The sequence below is a fragment of the Epinephelus lanceolatus genome, chromosome 12, assembly GCF_041903045.1.
Source record: "Epinephelus lanceolatus isolate andai-2023 chromosome 12, ASM4190304v1, whole genome shotgun sequence".
In the NCBI taxonomy this organism is placed as follows: Eukaryota; Metazoa; Chordata; class Actinopteri; order Perciformes; family Serranidae; genus Epinephelus; species Epinephelus lanceolatus.
The window spans coordinates 29,972,552-29,987,627 of NC_135745.1; the positions used below are offsets into that span (position 1 = coordinate 29,972,552).

At 41.1% G+C, this 15,076-nt stretch overlaps 1 protein-coding gene across 1 annotated transcript; it reads left to right on the top strand.

Annotated features, from left to right (window-relative positions):
• The first annotated feature begins 482 nt into the window (after positions 1-482).
• Positions 483-14,286, top strand: LOC117272190 (AP-2 complex subunit mu-A). Its single transcript, XM_033650966.2, has 13 exons — positions 483-656; positions 2,118-2,239; positions 7,940-8,205; positions 8,467-8,549; positions 9,156-9,161; positions 9,347-9,482; positions 9,788-9,932; positions 10,254-10,271; positions 10,738-10,857; positions 11,117-11,252; positions 11,437-11,534; positions 11,771-11,882; positions 13,166-14,286. The coding sequence occupies exons 2-13, from the start codon at positions 2,166-2,168 to the stop codon at positions 13,298-13,300; spliced, it is 1,329 nt and encodes a 442-aa protein (XP_033506857.1). The 5' UTR covers positions 483-656; positions 2,118-2,165; the 3' UTR covers positions 13,301-14,286.
• Positions 14,287-15,076: the final 790 nt, after the last annotated feature.

Here is a 15,076-nt window from a genome sequence, read left to right on the forward strand (position 1 = left end):
TATGCAAAATGTTCCCTGTGGTAAAAGGAGGGGGAAGCTCCTGTTGAGAGGTGATTTGATTCAACTTGGACAAAAAAGAGGAGTTGAATCAGATGGACTCTGCAGGACAGAAAAAAACAAGACCACCCACACAACCATGAGTTTAAAAAGACAAACATATTCCCACAGGGAAATACGTGTTTTTTTTTGCTCCCATTCACTGGAGGTGGGAGTTTAGAGCAGTTATCCACGTCTGGAGCAAGAGAGGAATACCACTCTTGCGCAAGAAAATTTAATTAAGCAAGTTGGAAACATGCCAACATGGTCCCAAGTTTATTTAAAAAAAAAAGGGGGGGGGGGGGTAATCCAACCTCACAGCCCTTTATATTTATTATAAACATAATTAATGAACTAATATGACACAAAAATGACCAGTAGCCCCTGTAGCTTATCACAACGAGGCCTGGGTGCGGTTTACACATCGCTCCAGCCGCGCCTTTTCCTGTCACAACGGAACGGTTGTGCGTAAGGACGGCGGGTCAGCTGACAGCTATCAGAGGACCAGGAGGAAGGAGCGGAATTAGCGGGTGTGTGAACTGGGAACCTACTGGATCCTGACAGAATATCCGAGGCCAAACGGGGAGCGAAAGACTGGTGGCATTCGCGAGAGAACTAGGGTAAGTTCACCAAAGTCGAGACGGTAACACGTCTATCGCCTGAATTATCCAACTGTAGCCCGATAACCGTTTGGGAAAACCGGCGAAACGGTTTCATTCCGGGGGTGATGCTAGCATTAGCAATGTTAGCTGCCGCTCCGTTAGCTAACGTCAAGCTAGCAGCGGCAAAGGAGCATGATAACGGAAAAGAGGCGGGTTTTCTCCCAAAAATAAAAGCATTTAGCAGGGTATTTATGCAATTTATCAACAATTTGGTGTCAATTAGAAACAATGGGCGCTGTAATTTCGAATTGTTAATTCGTAAGTTAGCGATAATTAATTATATTCCATGTTAAACGGTCGTCAGATTTTTCACCGGAAGTCCATTTAAAATTCCGCTCGGCTCGACGCTGGTTCGCTGAACACCACCGCCAGCTAGCCTGCTATCGTAAGCTAAATTAGCTAGCTACCTCTCACTCGGTCTATTCTCCATCACTTTGATCTTAGCTGAAGGTCAAGCCTCCATCGATGTTGTAGCTACTTAAGAACGCTTAAAATTAAGTGTTTCAAGCAAACATGTCCCTCACCGGTCGAGGAATAAATGAGAAAATATGAAAAATTTATGAACGTTAGGAAATGGCCCGAGTGAGCAGACATCTTGACTTCGGCCAATAAAAGGGCGATTAAACCCGATCATGTCTTGTGCACGGTTTATTCGGTCACGACCCGGGAATGTCCATATGGGGCAATTATTTAGCAGATATTGTGCATGTGATTGTGTTGTAGACTTCCTATGGGCACCGTGTGTTTAAGTTGTCTGGCCTCTGTCTTCGAGGAATTTCAAGCATGTCCTTCATCCCCTGGTTTCCAGAAGCTTCATTCTTGAATGAGAGCAAACTGCTACTATGATTTGTTGGTCACAGCTAAAAGCAGGCAACGCTAACACCTGCACTGCCTCTAGATGAATACTGCTGTCCTTGGGTTTTCATCTCACTGTGGATTCCATGTTTAGTCTATCCAGATCCAGACTGCACCTGGCAGTAAAAAATGCAACCCAGTAAGAGCAACAGATTTGTAGCTGGCTATTTGGTGGCATCCTGCTTCAAACTGGTGGCTGCTAATCTGCTGTTAATCTTACTTTAGAAGGAAACAAGGATTTGACTGTGGTGAAGGTGGCGGTAGCGGAGTCTCCTAAGCCTATATTATAGTGATTTTTGGTGTGTGTATGCACATGCACGCAACAAAAATGAGTCACCACAGTGAGGCAGCTGCAGGGTATATTCAATTGGCAATTGTGTGTGTGTGTGGTGTGTGAGAGCAATAGAGAGAAAGAGAGACACAGAAAGCGGATGTGAGGGACAAGCGCTTCCCTGTACTGTTGGTCACTCCCTCACTTTGCACTGCTTTCACTTCTCTAGCACCCCTTTTTCCTTTCCCCGTTTCCTTCCTTCAATCTCTTGCTCCATTTCTATCTCCTCTCAGGCGGGGTTTGGTTTCACCATGGCCAGTTGGGACTGAGAAGCAGCCACAATGATTGGAGGATTGTTCATCTACAACCACAAGGGGGAGGTCCTCATCTCCCGGGTCTACCGAGATGACATCGGGTACGTTTCACAGGAGCAACGTCGATGTAACATCCCTAAATTTTGGGGGACTTCATGTCAGTGACAAGGGCCTGTTCCTGCAGGGGTGGACAGGATAGGATTGTTTCCAAAGGGATGAGAGAGGATTATGTCTCTCTTCTTGGCCGAATAGTTTACATTTGTCTATTTTGTTATCTTCTATAAAATGTGCTTAAAAAATAGCTAAGCCGGGATTATCTTTAGGACAATGTTACCAAGCCTTAAACAAAAAATGCAGTTTGGTATGATTAGAGTAAAATAACCTTAAAATGTATTTATTTTCATTATAAAAGCATGAAGCAGTGATTCCTTCAAGAATTGAATAACACAAAAGGGACTATAATAATATTTTTAAAAACACACACAAGAATTAGTATGCACAATCAGGAAAAAATGTCCTCATTTAATATTTTGCATGTTGTATGAGCTAATGATACAGTTCATTTATTTCTATCAAACCACACCTATGTAAAAGATTAGGTGCAGCTGTGTGAAAAGCTCTTCCAAAATGACCTCAGTGTTGATACAAGTTATTTATTTGTACCATATGGAAATGAGATACTCATAGCTGATGCACCTTTTGCCTCTCCGTGAAGAAAATCTTTTTCTTACGTTAAGCATGGAGGGATGGGGGAATTAATAATTGTCTGGCTGGAAAAAAATGTGTTAAAGTGGCTTAAAAGGAGTCTTAAGGGGCGCCCAGTAACTGTCCTATCAAATAAAGGCAAAAGCCAAAGAAATAATTAACAAAAAAGAATCATTAGTGGGTCACTTTAAAAGGTGGAAGTAAGAAGAAACTTTAAACTAACAACTAAACAGAGCTGAAACAGGAGCCTATACAAAGATGCCGAAGATGAGGTGTTGGTGAAAAGGAAATTGTTCCTGTTCCCTAAGATGGACGACTAAAAACATGGCTGAGTCATATCATGTGAACACCGGGAGCAGTAGGTTAAAAACCCAGCCAAATGTGGCCTAACCATGTTGTAAACAATGTGGGTCAAGGTTGCTACTCAATATGTGTCAGGTGAAAGACTACATCCACATAGATCCACATAGACCCACATACCAATAGCTATGTTATGAATAGGAACTCAGCTGTATGGCCAGAACGATTCACTTTTGTGAAGATCTGACTTGTGTACTGTCTGTCTTTCTTTCTTCCTTTCCTCTTCCTTATTTGTGTGTTTGTAACACCTTGTCATTGTGATTCACTTGTAGTGGATATATCATGTCTTCATGCTTACACCCAGTAATTAGTGTGTTTTGTGTAAACCCAGTCACATTCGGTGATTGAGTGGGGGGCAGGCATCTCTCCAGAACAGACTCCAGTCCAGTGCCTTGTAGATTTACACAGTGAGTGTTGGCAAGGTACAGAGAGGGCACAAGGGTAGAAATTGATTTTTCTAGTGTCAATGATGTAGGCAAACAGCAGCAGTGCTGGGTCAGTAGGTTATTTTTTTGTGTAGACCCTTGAGGCACTTTCAACATTTTATCTCTGAACAGTTTTACTGAAGTCGTAGGGTTACAGGCACGGTGGAGACTAGTAGATAAAGGCAGAAATAGAGTAGTATATGTTGCATTTCAGAGCTGTTCAGTGTATCAGCAGACTGAGACTGCGCCATTATATAGTCTGTTTGAAATGGATGAGTGTAAGGTCTGCAGGTTTGTGACATACGGACTTATGTGTGCAAGATCCCTTCCATCTTTTGTCTCGTTTCCAGGCAGCAGTCAGTAATGTAATTGTGTTTGATTTGTTTTTAATCATTGTCTAGCAGTAGCATGAATACTGTTCAGCTGCTTGCCTCAGACACAACGTGCACTACTGAATAGCAATGAAAGGAAACAGTAATTGAAATTCACACCCTCAACACCACCTCGTTTTAGTTTTAGAGTTTACATATTGTGCTCAGTAAAAAAAAAGAAAAAAAAAGAATCCATTCATTTTGTCCGCACATCTCCACTGTGGTCCTGGCATCAGTTGCTTCTGGTGATCCTCCCTGCTGCTGCAACAGCGCAGAGTAATCCAGACTTATTATATTGCTCTAATGGCTGTAGGGTATGTTCATTAATATTGTGTTGACATTCATGGTTGCATTTGTTTGATATTGCAACAGAGCTTTTAATTATAGCTGAAATACAAAGAGATTCACTTAAAATAATTAAGCTGTTACAGAGTGATACAAATAATCAATACGCGCTTGCCGTGCTTTCTTACAGATAACACACAATAGAGATTGAAGAGCAATACAGTGGTGCTGACTTGTTGCAGAACTATTCAGTTACAATGTCCGCATCATAATCAGAGCTGGGTGTCAGTACTTGATACCTTTTTAAAGCTATAGACCGAAATAGCTCTCACCCAAGTAGTAACAAAACTTCTCCAGTTGGACGATACCTGCGTTCGATCCTTTTTGTATTCACATCTAGGAAAAAAATGATGATTTTTATGGTATAACTTGCAGCCAAACACCGCAAGTGTTATTCGATTTATTTCAACATGTGATTGGCCCACTACAGCAGCAGCTACAACCCATACAGTCTGTGGTGTGGTGCTTATGCCAGTTAAGCGTGCCGAGATGCCACCAAAATTTTTTATAGTATGGCTGTACTACACTCCTGTGGCATTTTATGCAACTGAATGCTTCCATTCACATGATGGGTATCGAATGAAGTAGGAAAAAAAGTTAAAAAAATGAAGTATCCTATTGGTATCAGTATCACTTTAAGGGTACTGGTACTGGTAGGTATCGTAACTTTTTAAGCGAAACCCAGTACTAGTCATAATAAACACCATGTTACTCACTCTGTCTGTGTACATGATGCACGAAAATGTCTCTTGTGCATTTTTGTCTCCTCTCCTTTTACTTCATCCTTTTTTCCTCTCTATCCTCTGTATCACCATTTTCCTCCATCTGTTCATCTTGGCCCCTGTAGGAATAGGTAAGAGATGCTCCAGCCTATCAAGCATGACCCCTCCCCTCTCATGGCCACCGATCAATGACCCCCCTGAAACCCTTAACTGCATGCCCATTGATTCCACGGTCAACCTCCTGATACTTCCTCTAAGCATGAGTCACCTGTCATGACATTGCAGCGGTAAATAAACCACCAGATACTGAGAAACAACAGCTAATCCAATCAAAGGCACCAAATTCAGCCACTACCGGAGCCCTTCAGTGAGTATTGATGCTCACAACAGCTCTGTCAGTGCCTAAGCATGTAGTCTGAGCATGGGATATGATAGTTAATTAAGTCCTCATCCTTTGATCCTGCTCTTTCACAAGGAAATTGAATATTGTTTAAATAATTTTAGCTTGATTGCAGGGGCTCTCATTTGTAGAAGTGGGCCCTGAGTTAGGTAAAATCCACAACTATGATTTTGTTTGCAGTTTAAAAAAAAAAAAAGACATTCATTTTAAATCAAAGCTTTAAGGGTGACTTTGTTATTATTTAATCTGCACCTTATTTTACATTTTTTTGTGTCTAAGTGACTAATGGGAACAACAAGTTGGAAGAGGGATCCCTCCTCAGTTGCTCTTCCTGAGGTTTCTACTATTTTTTCCCCCCGTTAAAGGTTTTTGGGGGGGGGAGTTTTTCTTTATCCGCTGCGAAGGTCCAAAGGACAGAGGGATGTCGTATGCTGTAAAGCCCTGTGAGGCAAATTGTGATTTGTGATATTGGGCTTTATAAATAAAATTGATTGAAAATTGAACAAGTTTTGCAGGTGGTCCAGTTTTGAGCAAGAGTGCTGCAGCCAGCAACGGCTGCAGTGTAACCACGCGGGCATGTTTGCCTGTCAATTTCCATCCATTTAAAGTGCTTGTTTTTGCCACTGACAGGCTCAGATTGTTATTCTAAGTGTCTGCCATCATAATGGAAAGGATCCCCACAGTGGTAGAGTTTTTTGTTGGAGAGTAAGATCATTTTGTCAAACCAGAAACAGCCCCATAATTGGTATGTCAAAATGCACCAGACTCCATTTAAATAATCAGTAATTTTATCATCGTAAAACACAGTTCATTCAAAGTCCACAGAAACTAAATAAATTCACAAAAACTTCTTGGTTCGTCTGTCCACTGTTCCTATAATCACCAAGTCTGGTGTGGGTAAAATAAACCTTTAATTCATGCAGTTAAATATGAAAACATGATGGCTCCATGCATGCTTGAATTACTGTTTATTTAAATAAACAGGTTGGTTGGTTTGGCGATAGTGATTTCAGGGTCGTTCATGGTTGAACAAAAAGGATCTTGCGAAGGTCTATCTCTGTAGGGATCCTTTACATAATTTTGTTGGACACTAATAAGAATAATAATCTGAGCCTGTCAGTGGCAAAAATGACCATGTTTAGTGGATGTGCATTGAAGGTGCATAACTGCCCCGAGTGCCTGTATTTGCTGCCTCTGGCTGCAGCACTCTGACTCAATACTGGACCAATGTCAAAAAATGTTTTTCCCATTAGTCACTTAGACACAAATACATGACCAAATATGGTCCAGTTTGAAATATACCAAAGTTACCCTTTAAATGCTGTTTCATACATTTCAAAGAAGATTCAATATTTTTCGGCCTATAAGGTGTTGATCTGCGTTTGTTGTGATATAGATGCAGTTTGATGCAAAAGGCAGACATCATGGCATCCTCTTAGACTGTTATATTGTACAGTTGTCTTCATTTGATAATTGTTTCATTAAATTTGTAATCTTGGGAACATAGATGTTGACATTTTGATGCTTTACAGACGTAGTAGAAATTATATCTATCTTTGCAGCCATATGTCTCTCAGGGATCAATGTTGATAAAAACAAAATTGTATCTGTTGTATTTTATGTGTTTTAAGTCCATTTGTTCTTCATGGTACCATTAACAAAATAGTAGCGAACAGTGTAAAAAAAAACGCTGACATTGTTTACCTGTAGACTTGGCTCCTCTAACAGTAATACAGTAAGGTAACATTTTTATATCAAGTCTTGAATATCAGTAAGGTTGACATTTTGTGCAGGTTTAGGCCTTTAGACTTTGTCAGGGGTTTCTCAGAGGGATTTGGTATTCCTGTCAGAACATGCTGCATCTTCTGCATTAAGCCCTGTTATTTATAAATTCACATTAATCGGGGCTGTGTCTCCATGGAGCATCATACTGCTAAGGTATACTTCAAGGTAAACATAATCTCACTGACTTCTCAGTATCAGTAAAACAATGTTAAAATCGTCCCTGTTCAATTTTTTATATAAAGGAATAGACCAAAACTTCGGATTCCGTTTTGACCATACATTTTGTTTTGTTCCCATGGAGATCAAGTAATTATGAAGCTGTTGCGTAGTGTCAGCCCTAATTCTCAGAGCCTTCTCTCTCCCTCCTGGTAATTATCTCCATTTACACAAAACAACACTCCCTCGCTCTGTCGAAATGCGAAACTCAAGTTGTCTTTTTCCAGCTGGTTGGAAAATGTTTTGATTATTGCTCATTCTTGAAATGGGTGGATATGCTGTTGAGGTCTGAAAGGGTTATTCGTTTGAATCCAGTGCAGAGCTGGATATCAAACACCGCAACATTCTCACAGGATGTCACAGAGTGGGAGAGTGTCAACAACAGCCTCACTGTTATTTAAATGTCTGAAACAATTCTCTCAACTCCTGACTCAAATGTCCCTCTGTCTCTATTTCTTTTATTCAATCTCAGGCGTAATGCGGTGGATGCGTTCCGTGTAAACGTGATTCACGCCCGGCAGCAGGTTCGATCCCCGGTGACCAACATCGCCCGCACCAGCTTCTTCCATGTCAAGCGCTCCAACATCTGGTTGGCGGCCGTCACCAAGCAGAATGTCAACGCCGCCATGGTGTTTGAGTTCCTTTACAAGATGTGCGACGTCATGACAGCCTATTTTGGCAAGATCAGCGAGGAGAACATCAAGAACAACTTTGTGCTCATCTACGAGCTGCTGGATGGTAGGAGACAATCATTTTGATTTTTGTGTGGAATCAATGGCGTTATACAAAATATAATGAGATAAATCTGAGAACCATGCAGCTCTGGAGCATACAGTATCAAATTATTATCGTATGTAGTCGATATTAATATTGATTTTTTTTTTTTTTTCTTTTTGTGTTTGTCCTCCCAGTGAAATGTTGATGTAATGTCTCACTAAGTTAACATGTCCCAGGTTTTTCTTATCTCTCACAATCTGTTATCTGTTTGTGTTCATACAGAGATCCTGGACTTTGGATACCCCCAGAACTCAGAGACCGGAGCTCTGAAGACCTTCATCACCCAGCAGGGCATTAAGGGACAGGTTAGTAAGACAAGTCTAGTGTCAAAGTGGATTTTATTGTGTTGAGAAAACAAGGATACACACTCAGTTGTCACTTGATGAACCGCAACATTCAATATGTGTCGAAACAGTTTAGAGTGGTGTTGATTCAACTTCATGGTCATTTTAGAGGCTGTATTTTGCATCATACTAAGATTTATGTTCCTTTTTGACATCAGTGAGGGCAGACTAAATATTAGAAACACCTCTCAGTATATTTCAGGACCTGGAGAATCACAAGTGACAGACAGGTGATAAATACATTGTTTTATGGGGATGATCTGAGACAGTTTGCTTAATCCTAATCAGATGAATGAAGACATTTTTATTAGAGTGGTGCGTCAAGCAATAACTGACAGTGTATGTAATGATATTCATACTGACTGCGTTAGAGTGACGCTGGTGTCTTTATGGAAATCACTTGATACAAAACATTACAGGAAGCTACTGGAGAAATGCTGTAATGCTGGTATTTAACTGCCAATCATCTGAACTGAAGTAATAAAAAATGCCTTGAACTAACATCTTATATTTCTGTTTTTCTCTTTGTTTGCCCTCAACTGCGATCTTGGATATGTCATAATTCAGCACCAGGTAATAAACAGCCCACTGAGCTCAGGAAATTCATTTCATCCATGTATGGATCCATGTCACATTTGCCTCCCCACCCCCCCTTCCTGTAGTGCTAATAATCCCTTTTCATCGCCTCCTTTCATTTGTCAGTCTTTCAGCCTTCTCCTTTTGTTGGTAGTGATACGGTTTCTCTCCCTGTCTCCCAGACAAAAGAGGAGCAGTCTCAGATCACCAGCCAGGTGACGGGGCAGATCGGCTGGCGTCGTGAAGGCATCAAGTATCGCCGCAATGAGCTTTTCCTGGACGTACTGGAGAGCGTCAACCTGCTCATGTCACCACAAGGTCTGTTTAATAATGCCGTGCTGAACTGGGTGGGGATAGCTGACATGAATGGTTTATTAAAATTAAGGAAAAATGAAAGAACAACCAGTGACTGAAGTTATTATTGAGTTTTATTGCTGAAAATGATCAATTCTAATCTTGTGTTTGATTTTAGATCACATAGTTTACATTTAGGTCTTAGATTTTAACTTTAAATAGAGTAAAGTCTTCAGAAGAATTAGAGTACAGACATAAATGGAAAAAAATGATTTGTAGTTTGGCCAGTTTTAGACTCTGAAAGTCACATTCTTTCCTGTCCTTTACAGGCCAGGTCCTGAGTGCTCACGTGTCGGGCCGAGTAGTGATGAAGAGCTACCTGAGCGGGATGCCCGAGTGCAAATTTGGCATGAACGACAAGATTGTCATCGACAAGCAGGGCAAGGGAGGAGCGTCTGATGATGCAGGGAAGAGGTGAATGACACAAAAAGCAGACGGCAAACTGATATCAACCATATTTTGCTACGCGAGGCTGAAAGTCATTTAGATAATTTGAAATTCCTTTGAGACTGGTGCTTTTATATTATTTCCACCTTGAAAACCCTGACAAGGAAATTTCATTGTTGAGTCCAAATTTAAGAGACCACCTTGTCTGTTAGCCCCGTGTCTTTGTTATGAGTGTTGTCTTGCTGTTTACAACAAGACAGGCTGTACAATTTATTTTTATTTTTTCTTTCCTTTGGATGCATCTCTCCTTTCTTTCCCTCTCTTTCTTTTCTATGTGCTGTACCTCAGTGATTTAGGGGGAGGAAGGTACTGTACTGACAAGTGTCCTCACCTTCTGCCACCTCAACACGCAGACACACACACCTGTCTTGTCTAAGCCCTTTAGCACATTAAGAATCATCTCATGCACTTTTGCTCCCCACACACTCAACACAACTCAATATAACTCTTCAGTGTACATCCCGGTGGTTGTTTCCCTATTTTGTGGAATGGCTGGTTTGTTTTATTACCCCACCTAACATCTAACAGGAACTGTGATGTGTTTTATTGCACAGTAGTGTCATTAACCTCCACCAGATCTTAATGTCTTGATACTAGCAGTTTTGTCCCTCTCTGTGTACTTCTTTTTTTAATAATGGACATGAATTGAGGGCGAGTAGTAGTTTTGTCTTTTGGAGAATTGGTATCATAATTATTAGATATAATTAATACTGCAAAACAAGTGAACTAATGTTCTTTTGTGTGTCTCTCTGATGTGTTTTTCTCCCGGCAGTGGGAAGCAGTCCATAGCCATCGACGACTGCACTTTCCACCAGTGTGTGCGCCTCAGTAAGTTTGACTCGGAGCGTAGCATCAGCTTCATCCCCCCTGATGGAGAATACGAGCTCATGAGGTAAGTAGGTGGATTTTCAAAATCTTTGAACGCTTCTGTTTATTTCGAAGCTGTCTAGACTAAAGCTGAATGTGACAGTAAAGTGTGGGAGGTCACAGGGCATATGTGAGACGCAAGCTGTCTTTAAGTAGTTTGTTTTAAGAAAAATGAATGAGAAAGGCATGGATGAACACTGAAATAGCCTTGTTTCCTTGTTTGTGCTTTATAAAAGGACATAATTTTGTCACATGAACCACTTTTCTGCTCCCCTTTCCTGCAGGTATCGCACCACTAAAGACATCATCCTGCCGTTCCGAGTTATTCCTCTGGTCAGGGAGGTTGGCCGCACTAAACTGGAGGTTAAAGTGGTCATCAAGTCCAACTTCAAACCCTCGCTGCTGGCTCAAAAGATCGAGGTGAGCAAAGTCCAGATGCTGATAAATGCAAACAGCCATTAGCAGCACACACAGATCCTAATTTAAACATTAGTAATTTTTCCTCACAGCGCAAACATGCCCGAATATAATCAGAGACACTTTGGCTACGTTCGTTTGATTGCTTTAATATTAACTTTGTTCCTCTTTGTTATCACCTCCTCAGGTGCGCATCCCAACGCCCCTCAACACCAGCGGCGTGCAGGTGATTTGTATGAAGGGAAAAGCCAAGTACAAGGCCAGTGAGAACGCCATTGTCTGGAAGTGAGTAGTCACTTTGTCTGTATATTCATGAGATACAACCAGACTCACTGTTTTTATGCTCTGTGTCAAGTTAATGATTAACAGCTTCTCTTTAGTGTCTGTATGTTTAACCTCTCACACACACTACTCTTTTGTAAACCTTCTATTTACTTATTTATTTTTGTGAATGTTTAAATATTAGGTTTATTGTTGCTGAAACCTGTACGACACTTAGAAAGCTCCCTGTATGTGTGTAGGATCAAACGCATGGCTGGGATGAAGGAGTCTCAGATCAGTGCTGAGATCGAGCTGCTGCCGACCAACGATAAGAAGAAATGGGCCAGGCCTCCCATCTCTATGAACTTTGAGGTCAGAACACGTGATTGGTTAAAAGTCTCTGCCTTCCTCTCAGTCGCACATAAAGTTTGTTGAATCAGAAACAATATTTCCTGATTAGGCTTTACCTCCTGATTAAATATGCTACATCCTGTTTGTACAAAGTTCTGTTGAGAGACGCATTTAGCAGAGTTGGCAACCAAACAAATGGACTATGGATTAAATGTGATCCCAGTATCAGTCATGCAAATCACAACCTGCTGACTGTTAACTCACACACACAAACAGTTCCTGCTCAAAGCTCACCTAATTTTCACACCCACAGTAAGAGCCACCAACCTGTGTGGCTGACTGCTCCCAGCATGCCCCAACACGTCTTAACCTCTGCTGGGTTTTGAAACTGGTTGTAAATGCTAAGAAAACAAAGTTTATGTTCTTCTTAACAGCTAGCTCACAGTTGATTGATGATTTGAGCATTGTTACATCCGATTTTCAGCTTAATCAGCTGTGACAGGTGACTGACCAGTCAGTCTCAGGTACAGGCGATCCTGTGCTAATCAGATGTACATGCATGCGCCACACAGTGGTCCACATTGCAGTCAAAGAAGCACACAAACAGAAGCTGACTATTGTCCTAGCCTCAGCAACTGGTTTTTATTCCCAGATGCTTTGCCACGCCTCCTCCTCTTAGTGACTTAATTTCGAAAAAGAGACTAGCAACAAATTTTGCAATTTATTTAGACTGTTAGTGACTGACTCTTCTGCCTGCAGTCTCTCCCCTCCTCATGCACCTTTCTAACAGTGTGGGATCTTTACATTCTTTTAAATAGATACTCATTCATAAAAAGGTTTGTACAAATAAATTGATAAATTAATTGTTTAGACAGATAATAAATAGTTTTATTATTTTCTCTGATTTTTCTCTGATATGTAAACAGTTCATTTGAGCATATCATGACCTGTTTCACCTATTCTTTTTTGGAAGTAAAACATGTTAGATTAAGTGGGATATACTGCGATAGCTTGATTTTATTTGGACAAAAAAGTTTTGGTTAGTAACCTGGAGGACTTTTTAATTTGAGTTTGAGTGAGAGTGAGAGAAGGTCCTGAGATCTGGTGCAGTTTTAGAGAAAATGTAAATGATATTTAATAGTCAGTGTTTTACTATGTACATGCAATTGAATTTTCCATCCAGGGCATCATAAAGAATGTATTAATGGAGGAATGTGTTTGTTTTTTTTTCCAGTGTTCAATAACTATTTTTATCTCAGTGGGACTTCCTGGTAAAATGAAACCTCCCTCTTCTTCCCCTGCAGGTTCCTTTTGCTCCGTCTGGTCTGAAGGTGCGCTACTTGAAGGTGTTTGAGTCCAAGCTCAACTACAGTGACCACGATGTCATCAAATGGGTGCGGTACATCGGCCGCTCCGGCATCTACGAAACGCGCTGCTAAAGTTCAACCCGCGCCAGGCAGCGAACTGACCACTCTCCTCCCATCTATCCTGTTAAGATTTTTTTCTTCTGCCCCTTCCTACTTTGTCTCTCTCTTTCCCTCAGTCCTTATAGCTTCTCTCATACAACCCCCGCCCACCCCTCCATCACCGCCCTCAACCCTTCATAACTAGGTGTTGGAGATTGAATTTACATCGTTAAAAAAAATAAAATAAATATGATATAATGCACAGATATATGCAAAATGTGAACCATTGTATCGTATATATCTCGTAGTGATGAGTAAACCTGTAAACCAACTGGTGTCTGAAAGATAAAGACAAGTGATGCAGATGGGGACCAGGGGGAGAGGACTGGAGGCACCTGTGGGTGTCTTAAGGGGTACTCTCGTGTTTATTCAGTGTTGTTATTCCACTATACTCTCCAGTTCCTTTAGACGTCCCACAAGTCCTAGAGTTGTAGCTGTTGTGGTTGAAATCCCGATATTGTTCCCTGTATATGAACTTCTGTCGACCCTTTAAATAAAGATGCATTGTCTGATTCTGTATTGTGGACTGATCTATATTTGATCTGTTTTGTGGGAGCGGTCATTCGGATCAAAAGTCTTATTGGGGTAGCTAAAAAAAGAGGAATCTATAGTGACCGACTGTTTTTGTACTTTCTGGAGAGTGTATTCTTTCCCTTGCTATTTTTCCATTATCAGTTTTGCCGGCGTTCAGTTAGCGCAGAGGGTAACATTCCAGACAGTTCTGAGGTCCGACCGTCATCTTGATGAGCTAGTTTGTGACCCACATTTCCTGTTTCTTAGGCGCCAAGATCAACTTTGTCACACTCTTTGATTCAAAGATGCTTTTGGAGAAATCTGGCACTGGGAGTGTGTTTGCAGTGAGGTGAGGTCTCCCCCTGGTGTTTGCCTTGTCACTGTCTGCTTCTTCATGTTTGTAGCCCTGGTGACCGTTCTGTCCAATAAAATCTGACTATGTAACCAAACACGCCTAGCGTCTGAGTGATTGTCTTTTTGTTTGATATAAACTCTGTTGTATCAGTGTTTCCTCTTCCTGTAGTCTGAAATGAGGGAGGGGTCGGTGTAGGAACAATGGGTCTGGGCCTCCAGAGTTGTTCTAGTTTTGTGTTTTTAATTCTGTTTAGTTTGTTATTTTCCAGAGGGGGAATGCTCATTTCAGTATTGTTCTTACTGTTTAAAAATGTTGAGTTTTATTATCTTGTTTATTTGCTTTTAATAATAGGGGGGTATTAGTCAGGGACAAGATTTGATAAGGTCAGAATAGGTACTACAATACAAACATGCAGCATTTTGTGAAGGCCATCAACTCACAGTCATGTAGAAGCCTCAGTCTCAAATATATGAAACAATGCCTCCTTGTGCTTGTGTCTACAAATTTGACCAAACTGACAGAGAATCCAAGTCACTTAAAGTCCAGTGATGATTTGGGGTGCCATGTCATCTGCTGGAGTTGGTCCATTGTGTTATATCAAGTCCAAATTCAACATGGCTATCTACCACGAGATTCTAGAGCACTTGATGCTTGTGTCTGCTGACAAGCTTTATGGAGAAGACTACCACTAGTAACTGGTTTGCTGACCATGGTGTTACTGTGCTTGATTGGCCAGCCAGCTCACCTTACCTGAACCCCACAGAGAATCTGTGATGTATTGTCAAGAGGAAGATGAGAGACACCAGACCCAACAACACAAATGAGCTGAAGGCTGCTATCAAAGCAACCTGGGCTTCCATAACTCAGCAGTGCTGCAGGCT

Bases quoted from the DNA above. Each gene is read 5' to 3' on its own strand.
- LOC117272190 (XM_033650966.2), top strand. From the start codon at position 2,166: ATGATTGGAGGATTGTTCATCTACAACCACAAGGGGGAGGTCCTCATC. The intron at 9,483-9,787 runs GTCTGTTTAATA...TGTCCTTTACAG, and splicing joins CCTGCTCATGTCACCACAAG to GCCAGGTCCTGAGTGCTCAC. The intron at 11,883-13,165 runs GTCAGAACACGT...CTTCCCCTGCAG, and splicing joins CCATCTCTATGAACTTTGAG to GTTCCTTTTGCTCCGTCTGG.